The sequence below is a fragment of the Hemiscyllium ocellatum genome, assembly GCF_020745735.1.
Source record: "Hemiscyllium ocellatum isolate sHemOce1 chromosome 27 unlocalized genomic scaffold, sHemOce1.pat.X.cur. SUPER_27_unloc_19, whole genome shotgun sequence".
Classification (NCBI taxonomy): domain Eukaryota; kingdom Metazoa; phylum Chordata; class Chondrichthyes; order Orectolobiformes; family Hemiscylliidae; genus Hemiscyllium; species Hemiscyllium ocellatum.
This window is the reverse complement of record NW_026867486.1, coordinates 333364-356510: the sequence shown is the minus strand read 5'-3', so window position 1 is coordinate 356510 and position 23147 is coordinate 333364. Positions and strand designations below refer to the sequence as shown.

Genomic DNA, 23147 nt, shown 5'->3' with positions numbered 1-23147 from the left:
TAGCTTCCCTTCTTATCCTTGAGGGTTAGCTGTCTGTTTGAAACAGCCTGCTCTGCAATTAACCCCTCTATGTCAAGGCTTTCCTTCCACAGGCAGAATTAATTGTCCTTTTGTCACACCATTATTAAACATTATCTTGCCTGTCCCAAGAAACAACTTATTGTGTTGCCTCCTTCTTCCCAGGGATGGTTAACTAGCAGAAATTAGTCCATTTATCGTATTGAATCTGCTCTGCCATTCAATCATGGCTGATATGTTTCTTAACCCCATTCTCCCTGTAACCTTTGAACTCCCTGTAACCTTTGAACCCCTTGATACTCCAGAATGAGTGAATGGTGGAGCAGACTCAATGGGCTGAATGGCCTAATTTCAGTTCCTGTAGTGTCACAGTTCTCGCCGGCCCTTTCGTTTCTTGGTCAGAAAAAGTTATTGTTGACTCATGAAGTTGGGGGAAGTTCTGGAGTTTACAGGTGCACACCACGCTCCTCTCTGCCTCCTCCCGGAATACCGATTCTTTCTGAGATACTGGCAGTTCTTGAGATCCTTGGATATCCCTGAATACAAATCGATGTGTCTGGAACTCTCTGCTGCTACCTTGGAACAGAAGGATTATGAGGAGAAAATTCAGAAATCTGAAGAGTAAAGAGACTTGGGACTTCTAGCTCAGGATTCTGTCAAAGTAAACTTACAGGTTGAGTCAGTAGTGAGGAAAGCAAATGCAACAATGGCATTTATTTGGACAGGACTTGAATATAAAAACAGGGATGTACTTCTGAGGGTCTATAAGGTTCCGGTCAGGCCACAATTGGAGTATTGTACGCAGTTTTGGGCCCTATATCTCAGGAAGGATGTACAGGCCCTGGAACATGTTCAGAGGAGGTTGATGAGAAAAGTCCCAGGATTGAAAAGCTTAACATATGAAGAACATCAGAGGACTCTGGGTCTATACTCAATGGAGTTTAGAAGATGACAAGGGAACTAATTGAAACCTACAGAATACTGAACAGCTTAGACAGAGTGGATGTTGGGAAAATGTTTCCATTGGTAGGAGAAACTAGGACCCGAGGGCTCAGCCTTCAAGTAGAGGGAAGACCTTTTAGAACGGAGATAAGGAGAACTTCTTCAGGCAGAGAGTGGTGTATCTATGGAATTCACTGTCCCAGAAGGCTGTGGAGGCCAGATCACTGAATACATTTAAGATGGGAATAACTAGGTTCTTGAGTATCAAGAGGATCAAAGGTTACGGGGAGAATGGGGTTGAGAAACTTATCAGCCGTGATTGAATGGTGGAGCAGACTCAATGGGCTGAATGGCATCATTTCTGCTCCTATAGTCTTATGATATGCTGATGAGTGGAGGGGGTGAGGATTGGGGAAAAGAGATAAAGAGGGGAAAAGACATAAAGAGGGGAATACAATTAAGGTAAAGCTGGATACAGATACATAGGAAATACAAGAATTGTACGATAAATTTCAGACCACATAGAAGCACCGGCATACAGAGAGATCTGGCCATATAGATCTCCAAAAGTGGCAACACAGGTGGGTAACGTGATCAAGAAGGCACACAGCACGCTTGCCTTGAGTGTAAGAGTTGGCGAGTTATGTTACAGCGATTTATTCCGTTCACATTCAGAATATTGCGGAAGGACATGGATGTTCTGGGGAGAGGGTATAGAGAAGGGTCACTAGGACATGGATAACATGGACATGGATGCTCTGGGGAGAGTGTATAGAGAAGGTTCACTAGGACATGGATGTTCTGGGGAGAGGGTATAGAGAAGGGTCACTAGGACATGGATAACATGGACATGGATGCTCTGGGGAGAGGGTATAGAGAAGGTTCACTAGGACATGGATAACATGGACATGGATGCTCTGGGGAGAGGGTATAGAGAAGGTTCACTGGGACATTGCCTGGTCTGGAGGTCTCATTATGAGAAGAGATGGGGTAAACCTGAATTATTTTCACTGTAAAGATAGAGGCGGAGGGATGACCTCGACAAAATGATGAGACACACCGATTGGCTGGATGGGGGTGGCATGGTGGCTCAATCATTAGCACTGATGCCTCACAGCGCCAGGGAAACTGGTTCGATTTCAGTCTCAGGCAACTGTCTGTGTGGAGTTTGCAAATTCTCCCTGTGTCGATATGGGTTTCCTCCGGTTTCCTCTCACAATCCAAATGTGTAGGTTAGGGTGGAGTGGCTATGCTAAATTACCCACTGCCCAGGGATTGGCAGGTTAAGTTGGATTGTCCGTGCTTAAATTGCCCCACAGTGTTCAAGAATTGAAAGTTAGGTACATTAGTCAGGGGTAAATGTCGAGTAATAGGGATAGGGAAATGGGTCTGTGTGGATTATTCTTTGGATGTTTGGTGTTGGGCCAGATAGTCTGTTAGATAGTCAGAGGCTTTCCCCCTCCCCAGAGTGGAAAAGTCAACTACAAGAGGGCACAGGTTCAAGGTGAGAAGGGGACAGTCTGGGGGAGAATTGAAAGGGAAGATTTTTCACACAGTTGGATGCTGGATGCCTGGAATGCATTGCCATTGGATGGAGTGGAAAGAGGCACCTTAGCAACACTTAAGGTATATCTGGATAGACACATGAATGGGAGGTGAATACAGGGACAGGAACCACACATCAGCAATAAATAGCAGATCTAAGTTAGGATTAAGAATTGGCACAGGCTTGGATGGGGAGGGGGTAGGGGGTAAAGTGAACTTTCAAAAACAGGGGATACCTGTATGCTGATGAAGGGGTGGGTGGATGCTCAGGTGTAGCATAAACACTGACAGAGGCCAATTAGATCGACTGTGCTGGAGACTCAATGGGACAGAGACAAATGTATCTATTTCAGATCTAAATGCACTTCAGCCACTTCTGTGGACTGTTCCATAGGGATGGTGCAATCCCAGGCTCAGAGAGCATCAGCCCCCATTGGAAGTAAAGTGGGTGTGAGAGCGACCAGTCAGCATAAAGGAACCCCTTACCCCTCCCACTTCACCCACTAAACAGGGTTCAAGATGTGACTCTCAGCAGCGGTAACAGCAGAATCCAACCCGAATCCCTGCGCAATCTCACTTGTGAAGTTGCTGGTGTCTCCACAAGTTGCACGACTGGGTGAAGCCCTTCCCACACACTGGACAGGTGAACGGCTGCTCCTTGGTGTGGATGTGCTGGTGTTTGTGCAGGGTGGAGGAATCACAGAAGTCATTGCTCCACACGGGACAGGTGAACGGCTTCTCCCCAGTGTGGACGTGGAAGCCGAGCAGCAGGTGATACGACCGGGTGTAGCCCTTCCCGCACACGGAGCAGGAAAATGGTTTCTCCCCGGTGTGCATCCGCTGGTGCGGCAACAGCTGGTGTGACTGAGTGAAGCCCTGCCCACACACGGGGCAGATGAACGGGTTCTTGCTGGTGTGGACCCGCTGGGGGCCAGGAGGTGGTGTAACTGAGGGAAGCCTTTCCTGCATGAGTACAGGTGAATAGCCGCTGCCCGACGTGCAAACGCCAATGAATCTCCAGCGCAGATGGCGAAGGGAAACCATTCCCACACTCCCCACATTTCCACGGTTTCTCCATAGTGCAGGTGCCCTCGTCTGTCTCTGACCTTAACAATCAGTTGAAAACTCGCTCACACTTACAGCATGTGTGTGGTGTTACTGGTGAACCCTCTGATAATTGGAACACTCTCATTCAGTCTGTAAAGCTTGTTCCAGTCACTACTCTGGTGTGTGGGTATGTGAGACTCTAAGGTTCCAGTCACACTGACGTTTAAAACCTAACTAAGCAGACAGACTTTCTCCTCTTTGTTTTCAAGGTCATCAATATCCACGTCCTCGTGAATCAAGTGACTGTCAGACTTTGATGTGATATTTGGTCTGAGATTTCTGCCTCCAAATTCTTCTCTTGTAATATTCTTGTGAAGTGATTGCAAGGATCATCACAGTCAGTCCATGACAGAAAATCTAAACGTAATTCTAGTTACTGTGGAACATTCTTTCCTCTCAATCCCAAAGATCTTTGTGTAGATCTATATGTAACTGTAAACCAACAGGGTTATGGGGCAGACTGCATACCTCAACAAAGAGTTCACATGGACTCAAGTTGCTGAATGGACCTCTAGTGCAGTATTGACGTTCTTACTGAAGATCTACAATATGCTGCAGTACGGTATTACAAGCCCAGAAACAACTGCAAATCAGACAAGGTCTTTTCAGAAGTTGGACCATGAATTTCTGAAGCTGCTGCTGCTCTTCTTCTCTCTCTGAATGAAGATTGATCTTCACCCAAACTTCAACTTCCTTCCTCTGTCCAAATATTTGTGAACACAGCCCTGTTTTTGAAGGATGGCATGTTTCCTGATCATCACAATTAAAGGGGTGTCTTCCCCCTGATGTGCAAAGGGACAGTCAGTCAGGGGAGGACAGGGTCACATCTTGTGTTATGTGAAATCTGTGACAGCTGCAACAATTCATCCCAACTCCTGTACTCAGTGCTCTGACTGATGAAAGCAAACATGCCAAAAGTCTTCTTCACCGCCCTGTCTACCCATGACTCCACTTTCCAGGTGCGATGAACCTGCATCCCTACATCTCTTGGTTTGAAATCCTGCATATGAAACAGATTTGGTGCTTGTTGGTATGTGTTATTATTTGGTGCTTATCTCGACTCTAATTTGCTAGAGTCCTTCCAAGATCCCTACGTTCCATTACACTCCTTAAAGTCCTACCAGTCACCATGAAATTCCGGTCTTGATTTGACGATACAAAATATAAGAACTCACACTTATCTATATTAAACTCCATTTGCCATTAACCTTAAACCTATGCCCTCTAATTTTGGATTCCCCCACCCAAGGGAAAAGACCTTGCCTATTTACCCTACCCATGCCTCTCATGATTTTATAAATGTCTTTAAAGTCACTCCTCAGCCTCCAAAGCTCCAGGGAAAACAGCCCCAATCTATTCAGCCTCTTCCTGTAGCTCAAACCCTCCAGCCCTGGCAGCATCCTTGTAAATGTTTTCTGAACCCTTTCAAATTTCATAACACCCTTCCTGTATCAGAAAGCACAGAATTGCATGCAGTATTGCAACAATGATGGAACCAATGTCCTCGCTGAAGAAGATTTTAAAAACAACATTTATAACTACAAGCAAATCAAGTTAGTTGGGGATGACCTTCCCATAGCAGTTTGTTTTGGCTGTCCTTCATTAACTTATGCTTTATAATATATAAGAAAATATTTTGAGGGATGGGATTGTTGCTCGCATGTCCAACCATCGCTCACCATCCTTCATGGCCTTTGGACCGAGCAATTGGCTACATGCTAGAACTTAGTTGAGAGTCAACCACATTGTAGTAGGTCTGGAGTCACATGATGTGAGCGTGCGCACACATGTGTAGGGTTGTGAATGGTAGATTTCCCTCCCGAAAAGAATACTTTCACAACAATCAGTAATGATTGGACAAAAGCAATAGTTCTGGCAGCATCTATGAGGAGACAACAGTGTTACTGTTTTGAGTCCGGTGGTCCTTCAAAATTAGGCTGGATTCAAAACATTAATTGTTTTCTTTCCACAGATGCTGCCAGACCTGCTGCAGTTTCCCAGCAATTGTTGCTGATCTCCAACATCTGCAATTCATTGTCTTAGCCAATAATGGTTTCCTTGTTGCCAGTACTGAGACAAACTCTCACTTCCTGATCTTTTTATTCATTGAAAATAAAGTCCACTAGCATCCAGGATGGGATTTTAATTTTTGTTCTCAGAAAACCGAAATCTCTGGGCTACTTAACCAGTATCACTAGATCACAATCTTCCCTTCACTGACAGTGACAATCTTGTCCTAAATATTTTTCTTTATTCATTCATGGAATGTGACACTTTGTCTCCTAAAAGAACCAAGTGCCAATTCAGAGGGCAGTTAAGAGTCAATCACATGACTTTGGATCAAGAGTGACACATTCACCAAACTGGGAAAGGACTGAAGATTTCCTTCCTTAAAAACAAGGTTATTAGTGAACAAGATCGGTACTTATGACAATTGATAAGATCATCAAAGCAGCTTTATATTCCAGATACATAAATTGATTTCAAATTGCATCGGGGCCATAGCAGCATCATTTTGAAACTCCAGATGTTAAATCCAGTAACAATGCCCAAATGCCACCAACTCCCTACAATCTCTAGGCTTCCCAACATTGACTGGTCTGTAATTGCCAGTTGTATCCTTTTCCTCATTAGTATTTACTATTCAATTCAGCCCATTGAGTTGACTCTGCCATTCATTCAGATCACAATTATTCTGGTAAACATTTACTCCACTTTTCTGCCATTGTCCCATAATCCTCAGTAATCCTCAATTCGCTTACTGATTAAAACAAACACTATCTCAGCCTTGAATGCACATAACAACCCAGGCTCAACAGCCCTTTTAGTATCAAGTTCCACAGATTTACTGCCCTCAGGAGAAATTCCTATCTGTCCTAAGCATGCAATCTCTTATTTGGAGGTTACTTCCTCTGGTCCCAGACTCACCCACGTTTCCACATCTAGCCTGTCAAGTCTCCTCAGAATCTTGTACGTGACAATAAGGTTACCTCTAATTCTTCTAACTTCTAATAAGCACAGGCCCAACCTATTCAGTTCTCCTCATAAGACATTCTTTCCATCCGATATCATCATGGTCAACCATCTCTGGACTGCCTCCAATGCCAATATATCTTTCCTCAGGTAAAGGGCCCTAAACTGTTCATAATATTCACTTGTGGCCTGACTAGGGCCTTACAAAGGTTCACTATAACCTTTCTACATTTATACTCTGTTGAAAAGGCCAAACTCCCATTTGCCTCCCTATTACTTACTGAAATTGGATGAAGAGATTCGTGGATGTGATTCCAAATCCCTCTAAAGTTTTCTCCATTTAATATTCAGTTCTTCGCCTCCTGACAAACTGCATGACCTCATTTTCCCATCTGCCAAGCTTTCGTTCATTTGCTTAACCTGTCTATATCCCTCTCCAGATATCTAATGTCATCCTCACCACCTGCTTTCACATCAACTGTCTCTTCTGCAAACTTAGCAATAGTACATTCACTTTACTTATCCAAGTAATTCGTATACATATTGTAAATAATGTTGACCCCAGCGCTGATCCCTGTGGTACACCACAAGTTACAAGTTGCCATCCTGAACATGCCCCTTACCACAACTGTGGTAGTTAGCCAATCCTCTATCCATGCTAACATTCAGCCTCCAACACCCTGGGCTCTTTGCTTACTATTTCATGAGATGTGAATATCATTGGCTGTGCCAACAACTCTTTCCAAACTGACCTTGAAAAGGTGGTGCTGAGCTGCCTCTTAAATTGCTTCACAAACATGGTGTGGTCTGCAACAATGTTCAGGAGTGAGTTCCAGCATTTTGGTCAATAACAAAGAAGCAATGCGATATATCTTGCAGTCGGAATCCTGTGTTCACACTTCTCTGTTCTTGGTGGTTGAGGTCATGGCTTGGAAGATGCTTTTGAAGAACCACCACTCATGCAATCAAGCCAGGCTGACAGATTCAGACTCTGCCATTTGATTTTCCTCATCAATCTACATTCTTTCCAGCCGTGTTTCAGTCTCAAACTGCCACGCAATGCCTTCTGTCTGCTGTCCAAAGAACACCCAATCGTACAACCTCCCAGTAAAATCGGTCGTATTATACCATGACATCTTAAAATAAATTTTCAAACTACTGACATAGTGTCAAATCTTTTTTGTAATAGGATTCAATGAGCTCTCCTTCCTTCCCAAAGGTTTGTTGTTAAGTTGGTTCTGGAAGATGCCACAAAACTGGCATTTTCCTTTGTCAAAAATACAGTGAATACAATGTCAAACTACTGGGTCCACGATTTTCCTTATATCAAGCTGCTTTGCAAGCCGGAAACTTGACCAGATTCCCGACACGGATACAAAAGCCAGGCATCTGTTAAAACCACATGACCACAGGCCACTATTCTGAAGGTCAATGCACGACTGTGCCGGTCTTAGGTTGTCCCTCGCTCAAGGAATCTTACCCATCATTGGCTAACCAGTCACCTTCACTTGACCAATAAAAACCCACATCCATTTTACAGCTGTCAAGTACGGACACGGGCAGTGGTAACTGGCTTATCACTGTGATCAGTGGCCGTCGAGACCAATCGAAGCCATTTAAGAATACCAGATGATGGCTAGGAATCTCTTGAGTGAACAATAGTCTCTTGAGTCTCGAGGCATATAGCACTTCACAATCTCAAACTGCAGCATAAAAGCACAAATTTACCTGTTGTCAATTTGAACGGGAAAGAAAACAAATACACAACTAGGGGGTCTCTGCACCTCAGCCCTCACATTCTGAGGCCCGAAATGGGAAGGATTAGAAATGAGAGATACAGTTATAAAGTAAAATCATAAGTTGTCCCGCGCTTCTCTCTCAGGCATATCTCCTCCATTCCCTCTGATCCTGATCCCGTAATCTTTCCCTGGGGTGCCCCCATCACAGGCTCCTCCAGCACCGCTGCCTGGTATGCGGGTGGGGGGGTTATCCTTTCCCGTCAGGGCACGGTCAATTGTTCGTGTCACAAGCGTCCTGATACATGGTATACAACAACAACCACAGGTAATAAAGATAGCAACAGAGATGCATAAACCAAGGGCCAGCTGTCCCAGCACAGTTCCCCATCTACCAAATGTGCTATTCAGCCAATCTATGACTGGGTTGTTAACCCCTGACTGCTCAGAAATGATGCCAGTTGTTGTTCCCCTCCCTGTCGTTATCAAATCATAAGCGGAATGGCTCTTTCTTCCCTTTATAGATCAGGACACTCCCGCCTAAAATGCCCTATCTTTCCACAATAATGGCATCCTGCCTGTGGAGACCTTCATCTCTGCCCCTGTCGCTCAAACCCTCTACCAAATGCTCCTCCTTGTCTCTGCCTATCCCCTTTCCTCTCTGCCCTACATGCTGTCACCCGCTGCTCCGGTTGCTCACTCTTGGTTCCATTCTTCTCCTAATTACCTCATCAACCGCAGCGACCGTCATTTTCGCCTTCTGCTACTGTCTCTCGTCCTCTCTCTTTACAAACACTTTCTGTGCCTCTCCTAACAATTCATCTAATGGGTTTTTCCCACTCCACCCTTCTATCTTCTGTATCTTTCCCTGTCCAGCATCCCCATATAAGTCCCCTTTCTTCCCCAGTAAATAGTATATTCAAAATAGACATTAACTCAGCCCACATATACAGACTGGGCCTCAAAAATAGATCAATTTGTTCTGACAATCCTATCGGATTCTCAACCAGGACCGTCATTTCCTTTTAGATGTTCCAACCTCCCCACTGGTGAGGGGGACACACACAAACCCAATCTCCTTGTCCCCTATTGGTACTTCCCGAAGGGGACAAGTCGTTACGTTCTTCCCTTTTTCTTTCTTTTAAGAAACATTGCAATGTTCCTAGCTTCCCATATCCTCAAACACCAATTTATCAATTCATGCTTGACTAACTTTAAAGCCTGTTCCTACCTTGTAAACTTATTTATATATTTACGTCCATTTATTCAGTATTCAATATTTAAAATGTAAAATTAATAGAGTTCCCAATTTTGAAATCCACTGTGATCACCCAGTTTTAGTACCCTAATTTAGATCCAAAATTAGTTTTCTTAAGTCCTCCTGACCAATCATTACTCAATTACAATACTTTAGGTTGTAAAATAATCAGAGCTGTCTTACAAGAATTTGCCAATTCAAGTTAAAAAAAAACTTCTAATGCATGAACAATGGCCGAATCCAAGGTCACAGATAATAACCATGGAAGTTTTCGTTTTTACGACAACCTACTGTTGAACTGAAACTTCAACTGTCCTCCATATATTGCTTTTATGTAAAGATAAAAGAGATTAGTTAGAATCGGATAGTAAGGCAGTCATGACTTGTAAAAGAACAGAAATTATCAACTTTAAAAAATCATGTTAAGTTTCCATAAAAATCACATTTAAAACAGTCCTGGAACTCAAGCTCCAGGGAATAAAACTTAAACATTCAATCACCGACAAACAAATGTGCATTCAAACCAGATCACAAAGGGTTAAACTTTCTGTCAGTTGTACAGCTCTTTTCACTCACTCTCTCTCTCCTCAGGCTGCTGGGACAGATCGGCTCGCTCTCTCTCTCTTCGCTGGCTGCTGCGAGTCTCCTTACCCCTAACCCTTATTTCTCGCAATCCTTTTTCTCTAACCTTCTCTCTTGCTTTCTCTTCCCTTTTCTCTGTTTCTCTCCCCTTTGTCTTTATTACCTTCTGTCTCTCTTTATCTATCTCCCTCTTTCTCTCTCTCTCACTTCCTGTGTCGGTCTCTCTGTATCTCTGTTTCTGTCTGTCTCTGTCCCCTGTCCCTCTCCTTACCCAATGCCCCTCACTTCTAGGAATTTTAAAGTCTGTGCTACGGGGTCCTCGTTACCACCGAGTTCCACGCGTCTCCCGCGTTTATTAATTCCAAGTTCCACGCGATACCCCCACCCCTCCACGCAGGAGAATTTTTAAAATTACATAGTGTTTGGGGATGTGCAGGTTAGGGGGCATTGGCCACGCTAAATTACCCATAGTGCCTAGGGATGTGCAGGTTAGGGTGCATTGGCCATGCTAAATTACCCATAGTGCCTAGGGATGTGCAGGTTAGGGTGCATTGGCCGTGCTAAATTACCCATAGTGCCCAGGGATGTGTAGGCTAGGTGGGTTAGCCAATGGGAATTGCAGGGTTACAGGCAGAGGTCTGGGTGAGGTGTGGGTTGGATGGGCTGAAGGGCCTGCTCCTACACTGCAGGGGTTCTAAGCGTGAGATGAGGTGCTTGACGGAAACGATGGGGAAGAGGCAGTGAAAACACAACGAGACCGTTTGAAAGTGGGAGCATGACTGGTGGGGGTGGGTAAATGGGATGTGGTGAGGGAGGGGGCTTAGGAGAGAAAGAGACACAGAAAGAGAGGGTCACACACAGATACAACTGGTGAAAGTGGGGAAGATTGTGATAGGTTCAGATAAGGTGGAGGAAGAAAAGCTGTTCCCTATTCACTGATAGTGACAAGGTCAGGGGCGGCCTGAAGTTCAGGGGTTTGAGCAGGAGAGAGAGGGGGAAAACAGAGGAAAAACAGGTTTACCCAGCAAGCAGCAATATGCTGGAATCCGCTGTCACCTCAGAGAGACAGACAGACGCAGAGCCAGAGCCAGAGAGACAGAGACGGGGAGGTAATCAGATGAATGGCCTCCCTGTGCTGTGAGATCCAAAAGGAGCACGCGAGCAGCTGCCCCAGTGTTTCTGGCGGTCTGAGGCATCTCCCCCTCGCCCCATTACCGGTACCGCTCTCCCGTCCCATTGGCACCTTCCCGGTGAACGGCCCACTCTCCCAATGCACTCAAGCTGCCCATTCCCCCCCCCCGGGGGCTGGAAGAGGACGGAACAGCCCGTTCCGGAGCGGGGCTCGGGAACGCTGCCCATGTCTGCGACGCCCTTTCCGCGAAAGGAAACAAAAAGGACAACAGACAGGGGACCACCTGCATCAACGGGAATGACAACATTTCACCCTCAGACAAGGCTTTGTCAAGAGATGTACAGCACGGAAACAGACCCTTCGGTCTAACCCATCCGTACCGACCAAATATCCCAACCCAAACTAGTCCCACCTGCCAGCATCCGGCCCATATCCCTCCAAACCCTTCCTATTCATGTACCCATCCAAATGCCTCTTAAATGTTGCAATTGTACCAGCCTCCACCACATCCTCTGGCAGCTCATTCCATACACACACCACCTTCTGTATTAAAACGTTGCCCTGTAGGTCTCTTTTATATCTTCCCCTCTCACCCTAAACCTATGCCCTCTAGTTCTGGATTCCCCAACCCCAGGGAAAAGACTTTGCCTATTTATCCTATCCATGCCGGTCATAATTTTGTAAACCTCTATAAGGTCATCCCTCAGCCTCCGACGCTCCAGGGAAAACAGCCCCAGCCTGTTCAGCCTCTCCCTGTAGCTCAGATCCTCCAACCCTGGCAACATCCTTGTAAATCTTTTCTGAACCCTTCCAAGTTTCGCAACAGCGGGAAGACCCAGAAATGGAAAAGACTGAAGGGGGAAGTCAGCGGTAAATCTTTTGAAGAGGTTACAAAGGAGAGACCTCTGTCTGCAGCGGGAATGACCCCCACAGTAGCAGGTCGAGGTGGACGGCATTTAAGGAGAAGCTGGTTACAGACGTCAGGGAGAAAGGAACTGAAGGGAATGCTGCTGTAAGGGAAATCAAGTGTGAGCAAGTGAAGGGGAGGTGCGTAGAGGCTCACATGGGTCAGAAATACTGAGAGAGACCAGTTGAGCTGAAGGACCTGACTGGAGACTCAATGGGACAGAGAGTGAAATCTTGGATCCACCTGCAAGAGAAGGAGAAACACGTGATTTACCTTCCAGGATTAAGCAAGTCCCGCAGATTCTGCAGATCACTTTATTGGTCACAGCACTGAGTATAGGGGTTGGGGTCTGGACAGGACGTTGGTTAGGCCACTTTTGGAATACACAGGAACCTCGATTATCCAAAGGACACATGCAGGGTGTATTTCAGTCGCTTGACGATTAGATCCCTTACAGTGTGGAAACAGGCCCAACCAGTCCACACTGACCCTCCGAAGAGTAACCCACCCAGACCCATTTCCCTCTGACTAATGTACCTAACACTACGGGCAATTTAGCATGGCCAATTCACCCTGACCTGCACATCTTTGGACTGTGGGACGGAACCGGAGCACTAGGAGGAAACCCACGCAGACGCGGGGAGAATGTGCAAACTCCACACAGTCTGTCACCTGAGGCAGGAATGAAACCAGGGTCCCTGGTACTGTGAGGTAGCAGCGCTAACCACTGAGCCACCGTGCTGGTTCATCTAATTCTGGATAATCGAAGTTCCTCTGTATTATGTGCACTTCTGGTCTATCGGAAGGATGTTGCAAAACTTGAAAGGGTTCAGAAAGATTGACAAGGATGTTGCCAGGGTTGGAGGGTTTGAGCTACAGGGAGAGGCTGAACAGGCTGGGGTTGTCTTCCCTGGAACGTCGGAGGCTGAGGGTTGACTTTAAGAGAGGTTTATAAAATCATGAGGGGCATGGATAGGGATAGACAAAGTCTTTTGCCAGAACTAGAGGGCATAGGTTTAGGGTGAGAGGGGAAAGATTTAAAAAGGGTCCTAAGGGGCAACATTTTTCACACAGAGGGTGGTGTGTGCGTGCGGAATGAGCTGCCAGAGGAAGTGGTGGAGGCTGGTACAATTGCAACATTTAAAAGGCATCCACTTGGGTATCTGTGTAAGGAGAGGTTTGGAGGGATAGGGCCAATTGCTGGCAAATGGGACTTGATTAGTTGAGGATATGGAGGAGTTGGAGCGAAGGGTCTGTTTCTGTGTTGTACATCTCCACTTCAGGAGGAAATGCGCAGTCGCAGGCTCGCAGAACCACTGGATGCCAAGGGGATGAGAGCACAGCAACTGCAGTGACCCTCCCCCATCCCACCCAGGGTTCAGCCCTGGGCGGTGACTCACAGCGGCTGGCCCCGTCACTTGTGCCCCCGCTGGTGCCGCAGCAGGTGCTGAGAGGAAGCGAAGCCCCTCCCGCAGACGGGGCAGGTGAAGGGCCGCTCCCCGGTGTGGACCTGCTGGTGTGAGAACAGGTGGGACGACTGGGTGAAGCCCTTGCCGCAGACGGAGCAGGTGAAGGGCCGCTCCCCGGTGTGAAGCCGCTGGTGCCGCAGCAGGGTGGACGAGTGAGAGAAGCTCTTGCCGCAGACGGAGCAGGTGAAGGGACGCTCCCCGGTGTGAAGCCGCTGGTGCCGCAGCAGGGTGGACGAGCGGGTGAAGCTCTTGCCGCAGACCGAGCAGCTGAACGGCCGCTCCCCCGTGTGGACCCGCTGGTGGGTTAGCAGGTCGGACGAGCGGGCGAAGCCCTTGCCGCAGACAGAGCAGGTGAAGGGCCACTCCCCGGTGTGGACCTGCTGGTGCTGCAGCAGGTTGGACGACTGGGTAAAGCTCTTGCCGCAGACCGAGCAGCTGAACGGCCTCTCCCCGGTGTGGACCCGCTGGTGGGTCAGCAGGTGGGAGGAGTCGGTGAAGCCCTTGCCGCAGATGGAGCAGGTGAAGGGCCGCTCCCTGGTGTGGACCCGCTGGTGGGTCAGCAGGGTGGACGACTGGGTGAAGCACTTGCCGCAGACGGGGCAGGTGAAGGGCCGCTCCCCGGTGTGGAAACGCTGGTGGGTCAGCAGGATAGACGACTGGGTGAAGCCCTTCCCGCACTCGGAGCAGCTGAACGGCCTCTCCCCAGTGTGGACACGGCGGTGGATCTCCAGCACGGAGGGGGAGCGGAATCCTTTCCTGCAATCCCCACACTTCCATGGTTTCTCCATGGCGTGCGGAATGCCTCCTGAGACTTCCTTTCCCCACAGTGGGCAAACTGGCTCAGGCACGTGCCCCTGTGGTTCAGGTGAAGACGATACTTTAAGAGCCGACTGAAGCAGACAAAAACGTTCAAAGAATTTGCCCCTTCTGGACTGAAAGAGGGACGTCTCTCCTGTCCCACGAATCAAGGGGCTCTGTCAGACCTTCACATGGTACTCCATTGGGGAGCTCTACCTGCAAAGCTGCTCTTCTCATATCCTGTGAAAAAGGGGATTACAAAAGTCATTGCTGCCTGCACATGACAGGAATTTAGAACAGATCATTCTAGTTTCTGTAGAACTTCCCTAAAACAATCAAGTTACAATATGCAGATGCCAGTGTTGGGCTGGGGTGTACAAAGGTAAAAAAAAAATCACACATCACCAGGTTGTAGTCCATTAGATTTGTTTAGAAGTTCGAGCTTTCAGAGCTCTGCACCTTCATCAGGTAGCTAGTAAAACCTCCAGGCGAAAAAGACAGCAGATGCTGGAGATCAGTGTGGTGCTGGAAAAGCACAGCAGGTCAGGCAGCATCCGAGGAGTAGGGAAAAAAAAATCGACGTTTCGGGCAAAAGCCCTTCATCAGGAATGAGGAAAGAATGAGGACACTTTCCTCATTCCTGAAGAAGGGCTCATGCCCGAAACGTCGAATCTCCTGTTCCTTGGATGCTGCCTGACCTGCTGAGCTTTTCCAGCAACACATTTTCAGCTCTGATCTCCAGCATCTGCAGACCTCACTTTCTCCTATAACCTAGAGTTGTGTGATTTTTAACTTTAAGAAGTGTTGCAAATCTCCACCCCCCCCCCCCCCCCCACCACACACACACACACACACACACACACACACACACTTTTCTTCAATTCTCACTCTGCTGTTTCTGATATTACCCATCCCCCAGTATTGTCCAGAAAGGGACTTATTACCTAAAAAAGCTGTAAATCTCCATCCCACACACTCTTTAACTCTTGCTGTACCTAATATCCCACCTCCCCCCCATGCTCCAGCAGGGTCTGACTGATGCTCATTGACTGAGCCACACTCACCTCTTCCTGGACACAGGGACCCTCCAGACCAACACAACATCAGCTCCCCTTGACCCCCCCGCAATGGCGCATGTGCAGGAGCAACCGGTCACGTGAATCGAGGAACCGCTGTCGTCACAGAGGCCGCGCGTTGATTTGACGGACCGCCCGCCCGTGCGGCGTTCCAGCCTTTCCCATTGGTCCACCGCGCCGTGCGTCACGCGGCGGCACTGGTCTTTGTGACGCCCACGCGACCTCTCTCCTCCACTACCCTCACGTGCCCCTCCCTTAACCTTGACACGGGGAGGCATGACCAATGGGGAGCCTTGGAGGACCGGAAGGAAGGCTGGTCCTCCTACCAATCAGAGCATCCCCTCAGTGTCTGAATGCGGAAGTTGGATCATGAGCTCCTGCTGCTCTCTCTCTCTCTCTCTCTGAATGAAGATTGAGTGTTACCCCAGACTGCACCAACCTCTGTGAGTACAGCACCCTCTCTTCTCACCCCTCCTATTCCATTTCTTTTCTCATTTTGGGATTAAACTGTTGGTTTGTAGGAAGTGAAGTGAAAGGAGGTGAACTCAGGAAAGGTGCATATGCTGGATGCATTGGTCTAGATCGCTGTCTGTGTCTCTCTCGTGTCCTTCATCAGGAATTGCGGAGGGGGAGGGGGGTGGGGGTTTGGGGGTGTGGAAAGGGTGCTGAGAGATAAATAGGAAGGTGGGAGTGGGGCTGGGGGTAAGGTAGATGCAGGTTGGGGGGGGGAGGTGATGGCGACAGGGTGGAGCAGATTGGTGGGAAGGAAGATGGACAGGTGGGACAGTTCAAGAGGGTGGTGCTGAGTTGGAGGGTTGGAGCTGGGGTGGGAGGGGGGAGGGAATGTGAGGAAACTGGTGAAATCGATGTTGATGCCGTGTGGTTGCAGGGTCCTAGGCCACCTGATACCTGGAGGAAGAATGCCTCTGCATTGGGACCCTCCAACCATACAGGATCAATATTGATTTCACCAGTTTCCTCATTTACCCCCCCCCCCCCCCACTGCCCAATCCCAGACACAACCCTCGAACTTGGGACTGCTCTTTTGAACTGTCCCACCTGTCCATCTGCCTTCCCATCTATCTGCTCCACCCTCCTCTCTGACCTGTCACCTCCTTCCCTCGCTTTCATCTACCCATAGCATTCTCAGCTCCCTTCCCCCAGTCCCACCTCCCTCCCATTTATCTCTGTCCCTTTGGGCCCACCCCACATTCCTAATCAAGGGGTTATGCCCAAAACATCAAACCTCCTGCTCCTCTGATGCTGGCTGACCTGCTGTACTCTTGCAGCACCAGACATTTTGGTGCTTATTTGTCTGGATGTTCTGATGTGACCCATTCGCAGATGTGAAGTCACATTCGAGATAAACTCCTTCATGGAATGTGGGCTTTTTTTTGGCAAGGCCAACAATGTTTTCGTCCCTAACTGCCCTTCAGACAAGAGGATTGCCAGACTTTAGGGGGCATTTTAAAAGTCAAGCACGTGAGCCATCATATGCAGGCAGCACCAAGTTAATGCTAGCGGGTTTCCTTCCCTGAAGAGCGTTATTGAATCAAATGGGTTTTCAGAAAAGTTTCATTCTCTCAATGACTGAGACTAGTTTTCAGTTCAGATTTTAAAAAAAATTTAAATTCCCCAATGTTTGTTTTTACTGGTATTTGGACCCATGAGCCCAGATTATTTGCCTGGGGCCTCTGGATTGCTGGTCCAGTGTTGTTGTTATAACATCACTGACTCACCTGGACAGCATTGAGAGTCATACAGATGTATAGCACACAAAGAGACCCTATGTGCAACTGGTGCATGCCGAGCACATAGCCAAAATTGATCTAGTCCGATGTGCCAGCACGTCCCTCCAAACCCTTCCCATTCATATTCCCATCCAGATGCCTTTCAAATGTTGCAATTGTCCCAGCCTCCACCACTTCCTCTGGCAGCTCATTCCATACACGCACCACCCTCTGACTGACAAAGTTGCCCCTTAGGTCCTTTTTATGTCTTTTCCCCTCTCACCTCTAGTTCGGGACTCTCCCACCCCAGGGAAAAGACCTTGTCTATTCACCCTATCCATGCCCCTCATTATTTTATAAACCTCAATAAGGTCACCCCTCAGCCTCCGATGCTCCAGGGAAAACAGCCCCAGCTTATTTAGCCACTCCCTGTAGCTCAAACCCTGGCAACATCTTTGTAAACATTTTCTGAGCCCTTTCAAGTTTCGTTTAACTGAACAGTAAAAGTCATACTGGACAGGGATATATCATAGTGTTACTGTGCAATATGTATTTATTTACGGCTGTATAAATTTGATTTATAATTATTTCTAGTTATATCATAGTGTTGTAGCCATGTTATGTATTCCAAGTTTGGGAGAAGATTTGTAGCTCGGCTGCTCGTTGTTGTGGTTCTGTTTGCCGAGCTGGGAATTTGTGTTGCAGACGTTTCGTCCCCTGTCTAGGTGACATCCTCAGTGCTTGGGAGTCTCCTGTGAAGCACTTCTGTGTTGTTTCCTCCGGCATTTATAGTGGTTTGTCTCTGCCGCTTCCGATTGTCAGTTCCAGCTGTCCGCTGCAGTGGCCGGTATATTGGGTCCAGGTCGATGTGTTTATTGATTGAATCTGTGGGTGAGTGCCATGCCTCTAGGAATGCCCCTTAAACATTTATAAGGTTAACCCTCAGCATCCAATGTAGAGAAAGTGAGACCTGCAGCTGCTGGAATCAGAGTCGAAACGTTTGGGGTTGGAAAAGCACAGCAAGACAGGCAGCATCTGAGGACCAGGAGAATTGACATCTCAGGCCCGAGCCCTTCATCAGGAATGATGTGTGGATGTACAAAGAGGCCTCAGCGTCCTTCTACACCAGTCACTGCCAGTTGTCAGACAAGTGCAGCAAGCAATCAGCAAGGCAAGTGGTATAAATCACAAAATGAACTGGGATTAGAAGTGGGGATGTCTTCCTGCAGTTAGGGGGGTTATTGAATATATTCAAGGCTGAGTTCCTCTGATTTTTGAACAAAGTGTGGATATTTATGTTGTGTGGTTGAGGTGGGGGTTTTTTTTTGAGTGATTTGTGTGTTAGAAGCAGGTACAAGGCAAGAAAATGGTTTTAAGACCACAACAGAACAGTTACGGTCAGACAGCACAGAAACGGACCCTTCAGCCCAACTATTCCACGCTGAGTATGTTCTCAAACTAAAGTAGTGCCACTTGCTAGTGTTTGGCCAGTATCCCCCCGCACCTTCCCTATTCATGTACTTCTCCAAATGTCGGTCAAACGTTGTATCTGTCCGTGCATCCACCACTTCCTCTGGATATTCATTCCATACATGAACCACTCTCTGTTTATAAAAACCTTGTCCCGAATCGGTCCACGCCGTGAATTCATTTGCAGCAACCGAAAGGAAAGGGAAGTGAAAGATTGAATCCAAGAATGAAAATAAAAGGAAAAGGAGTTGAGAAGAGTGTGCCGTACTCACAGATGGGTGACGGAGTAAGGAGGTTACAGTCTGGAGCAAACTCAATCTTCATTCAGAGAGAGGAGCAGCAGCTTCCGAAGCTCGTGTTCCAACTTCTGCATTCAGACAATAGGAAGGCTCTGATTGGCAGGAGGACTGGTATCCTTCCGGTCCTCCAGGGCTTCCGATTGGTCCACCAAAAGAAAGCCGTGACGCATGCTTTGCGAGGAGCATGCGCAGTTTCATCCTCGTAACGGCGAGCGTGCGCAGTACGCTCTCTGGAGATGCTGTTACTGACAGAATTGAAGTGTCCAAATGCCAAGAGAAGTAAAAAAAGAGGTGAGATGCACCCTTTCTTCCCCCCTGTGATATTTACCTTTCCTACACGCCCCATGACTTTATAAATCGAAATAAGGTTACCCGACAACTTGTGGTCGTCGATAGGGCGACCAGAAGTGTACTCAGTACTCTACCCGTGGTCTCACCAATATCCTGTACAACATCAACGTGATGTCCCACCTCCTGCACTGAACGGTGTGAACAATGAAGGAAAGTGTGCTAAACGCCTCCTTCACCACCCTGTCTACCAATGATGCAACTTCCAAAGAACTATGTCCCCAATTTGGAGATGCCGGTGTTGGACTGGGGTGTACGAAGTTAAAATTCACACCACACCAGGTGATACTCCAACAGGCTCATTTGCAAACATAAGCTTTTGGAGCGCTGCTCCTTCATCAGGTGGTTGTGTCTTATGATCCTGTTCAACAAACATCCCATGAAGGAGCAGCGCTCTGAAAGCTCGTGCTTCCAAATAAACCAGTTGGACGATAACCTGGTGTTGAGAAATGTTTAATTTTATGTACCTGAACCCCTCCCCCACCGTGTCTCTGTTCTCCAACATCTGCGGAACTCTCCTGCGCGCATTTATAGGAAGAGAAACCTACCCAGGTTAGCTTGCGCTACACCAGCTTCCGGGTCCACTCCGCGCTTTTTTGCAATAAAGGCGCGCAGGAGAGTCCCGGAGATGTGACTTGACTCTAAGTCTCCCCAATGTTATAGAGATCGCATCGGGAGCAATGGACACAAAAAAGTTACATTGATGGATGCACCGGTGCAAGTCTTCTTACTGCTGCAGCCCGGGTTCGATTCCCGGGCAGCGAGGCCATTTTCAGCAGAGCTACACGGGCGGCTTTATGTCTCCCTGGTAGTCTAGTGGTTAGGATTTGGCGCTCTCACCGCCGCGGCCCGGGTTCGATTCCCGGTCAGGGAAGCAGTTTTTAGCTGGCCTACGGGCTGTCCATTCTTCTGAAATGCGCTTTACAGTTGTTTATTGATCTTCACCGTACCTGGGTGCTGCAGTGTGATGTAGCTCGTTCAAATAGCATCCTGATGCAGATTTGTTTGCATGTGTTGGGATGATTGCTTCTGCAGCTACAAACGAGTGAACAGTCTTCACTCTCTCGACGGAGCAGGTCGGGGCTGCTTGGCAGTGTCTGTTTGTAGACGCGGTTACGTGTGTTTTACAGTTTAAATTTAATTTTTCTTGTATCCATCAATGTAAGTTTTTGTGTCCATTGCTCCCGATGCGATCTCTATAACATTGGGGAGACAGGAGAGTCAAGTCACATCTGCGGAACTCTCCTGCGCGCATTTATAGGAAGAGAAACCTACCCAGGTTAGCTTGCGCTACACCAGCTTCCGGGTCCACTCCGCGCTTTTTTGCAATAAAGGCGCGCAGGAGAGTCCCGGAGATGTGACTTGACTCTAAGTCTCCCCAATGTTATAGAGATCGCATCGGGAGCAATGGACACAAAAAAGTTACATTGATGGATGCACCGGTGCAAGTCTTCTTACTGCTGCAGCCCGGGTTCGATTCCCGGGCAGCGAGGCCATTTTCAGCAGAGCTACACGGGCGGCTTTATGTCTCCCTGGTAGTCTAGTGGTTAGGATTTGGCGCTCTCACCGCCGCGGCCCGGGTTCGATTCCCGGTCAGGGAAGCAGTTTTTAGCTGGCCTACGGGCTGTCCATTCTTCTGAAATGCGCTTTACCGGTTAGTCGGGATAGTGCAGTTTGGTGGAGCTGTGATCTTAATGAATGACGAAGCAGGCTTGCCCAAATGGTCTACTCCTGCTTCTGTTAATTTGAATCTGTAGCACTGTATTTCCAGCGGCGGGAGTTTTCCCACGGCACAAAGGAGGTTTCCTAAAATAAATTTAAACCCCTTGCTTTGCTTGAACTCAAACTGCATTGACTTGGAGGAGAGTGGGCTTTGCAAAGTGCCCTCCCCTCCACACGTGCCTCAACTGCAGGACAGCTGTCCGGCCCGCCTCCATTGTTGACGTCACAATGCGGATGCAGCCCCGTCAGTTTCAGAGTGAAACTTCCTCTCGCTGGGCAATATCTGGGAGCAAAGCAATGTCTCCCTCTTTCCATTCACCATCCTCCAGCAGCGAGGGGGGAGGGGAGGTACGGGTGGGTGAAACACTATTCATTTGTAGCAACTGGAGTGAACCCAGGGAGGGAGCAGACACTCCAAAGGTGCTCAAATACCTTCCATCTCTCTTAAAGCTATTTTCCTCGTGTATTCCCTCAGTTTGGCACGTATACAGTTTGCACCCTCGAAAAGGATTGCTCCTTTACTCATGTTCACAACTAAAAAGTTAGATTCCCAAGGAACTGGGCAGCATTTAAGGGATTGGCATATTATTAAAAAAAATGTAGAGCACCAACTGTATGTGGCTCGTTGGTCTAGCGGTGTGATTCTCGCTTCGGGCCTCCTGCTGCGTGGACGTGTGAGAGATCCCGGGTTCAAATCCCGGACGAGCCCTAGCTTCTTACATTACCTTGTGCGAAAACAGATAATCAATTTTCTCAAAAAGCAGCTTCGTTAAACGAGATCCGTCTTCCTTACTCAGGGATGGGGCAGAGCTGCCATTACAATGAACGCGGCAAGGGCAGCACTTATTCAAAGCGAAAATAAGTTTTAGTTCACACAGAGGATGGTGGGCGTTTGGAACGCGTTGTCAGCAGAGTGGTAGAGGCAAGCACGGTAGATTCATTTAAGATGCGTCTGGATAAGTGCATGAGTGGGTGGGGAGTAGAGGGATACAACACTTAGGAATTGACCAACAGGTTTAGACAGTACATTTGGATCGGCTCAGGCTTGAAGGGCCTGTTCCTGGGCTGTAAATGTTCTTTGTTCTTTGTTCTATATGATGTATATCTGATATTGTTGGCTGTTGTAAAGGTTTGTTTGAAATTATTATTCACCTTCTAATGTAATAATGGAGTTACGTCCTTTTTTGTCATTATTTTTTGTTTAATAGGCCAGCAGGAAGTCATTCAGCAATTTTACTGCCTTTCTTTTCTCAAGCAGCCTTAACATTTCATTTTCATATCCTTGATTCAGCTCCATTTCCAGCATCTTTGTAGGCAGTTTGTTCCATGTTATTGTCACTGGAATGAAGTTTTCCTCCATACATACCTAAGCCTATCTGGCTGCATGAGGGTTTTCAGGTTTCTGTGGCCTGGATAATATGTGATCAGCCGGCATCTGGCAATCTAAAGGAATTGCCACCTATGTTATGTTCATTTAACTGTACTGACAGTGATCACTTATTTTGTGATTTTTCTTTGCAGGAAGACGTGCAGAAAGAAATCTGAAAGCAAATGATGCATCAACTTCTGACAGAGCCACTTGATTCATTGGGCCTTGAATATCAGCAGCCATTCCAATCTAGAAGACATGTTTGCTTGAAAGATTTTGGACATTGGTGTGGCAGGAAGAATACTGAGACACCCGAGTGAGGGAGATTCAGTGCGCTGACTGTGAAAAGTGCTTCAAACCATTTACTCAGCTTAGGGGAATCAAACTCTCACCCCTCACGGTGGGGATAGACTGGTAATTTCAAACCCAGAACAACACAAGGAAAGCTCCTTCAATGGGGAAACCGTGGAAATGTGGGGACCGTGGGAAAGGATTCCCTTCCTCATCCGTGCTGGAAACCCACAGACTCATTCACACCGGGAGAGGCCATTCACCTGCTCAGTGTGCAGGAAGGGCTTCAGTCGGATCTGCCATCTGCAGTTGCACGAGTGGGTCCACAAGGGAGAGAAGCCATTCACGTGCCCCATGTGCGGGAGAGGGTTCACT

The 23147-nt window shown here is 47.7% G+C and overlaps 1 protein-coding gene and 2 non-coding genes across 3 annotated transcripts; 2 read left to right on the top strand and 1 right to left on the bottom strand.

The window, feature by feature from the left end:
* Window positions 1-11761: 11761 nt before the first annotated feature.
* On the bottom strand, window positions 11762-14457 carry LOC132807617 (zinc finger protein 3-like). Its single transcript, XM_060821671.1, has 2 exons — window positions 14383-14457; window positions 11762-14199 (listed from the first exon to the last, which is right to left on the bottom strand). Exons 1-2 carry the CDS (start codon window positions 14455-14457, stop codon window positions 13615-13617), a joined length of 660 nt encoding a protein of 219 aa, XP_060677654.1. The 3' UTR covers window positions 11762-13614.
* Window positions 14458-20192: 5735 nt separating this feature from the next.
* trnae-cuc (transfer RNA glutamic acid (anticodon CUC)) lies at window positions 20193-20264 on the top strand. The gene has a single exon. It is a non-coding gene; the product is annotated as a tRNA-Glu (tRNA).
* Window positions 20265-20919: 655 nt separating this feature from the next.
* trnae-cuc (transfer RNA glutamic acid (anticodon CUC)) lies at window positions 20920-20991 on the top strand. Its single transcript has one exon. It is a non-coding gene; the product is annotated as a tRNA-Glu (tRNA).
* Window positions 20992-23147: the final 2156 nt, after the last annotated feature.

What these genes read in the sequence shown, in the direction of transcription:
- LOC132807617 (XM_060821671.1), bottom strand. Translation starts at nt 14,457, where the DNA reads ATGGAGAAACCATGGAAGTGTGGGGATTGCAGGAAAGGATTCCGCTCC. An exon ending in TGCTGGAGATCCACCGCCGT is followed by an intron (nt 14,200 to 14,382) that starts GTCCACACTGGG and finishes CACACCAGGGAG; the next exon opens with CGGCCCTTCACCTGCTCCAT.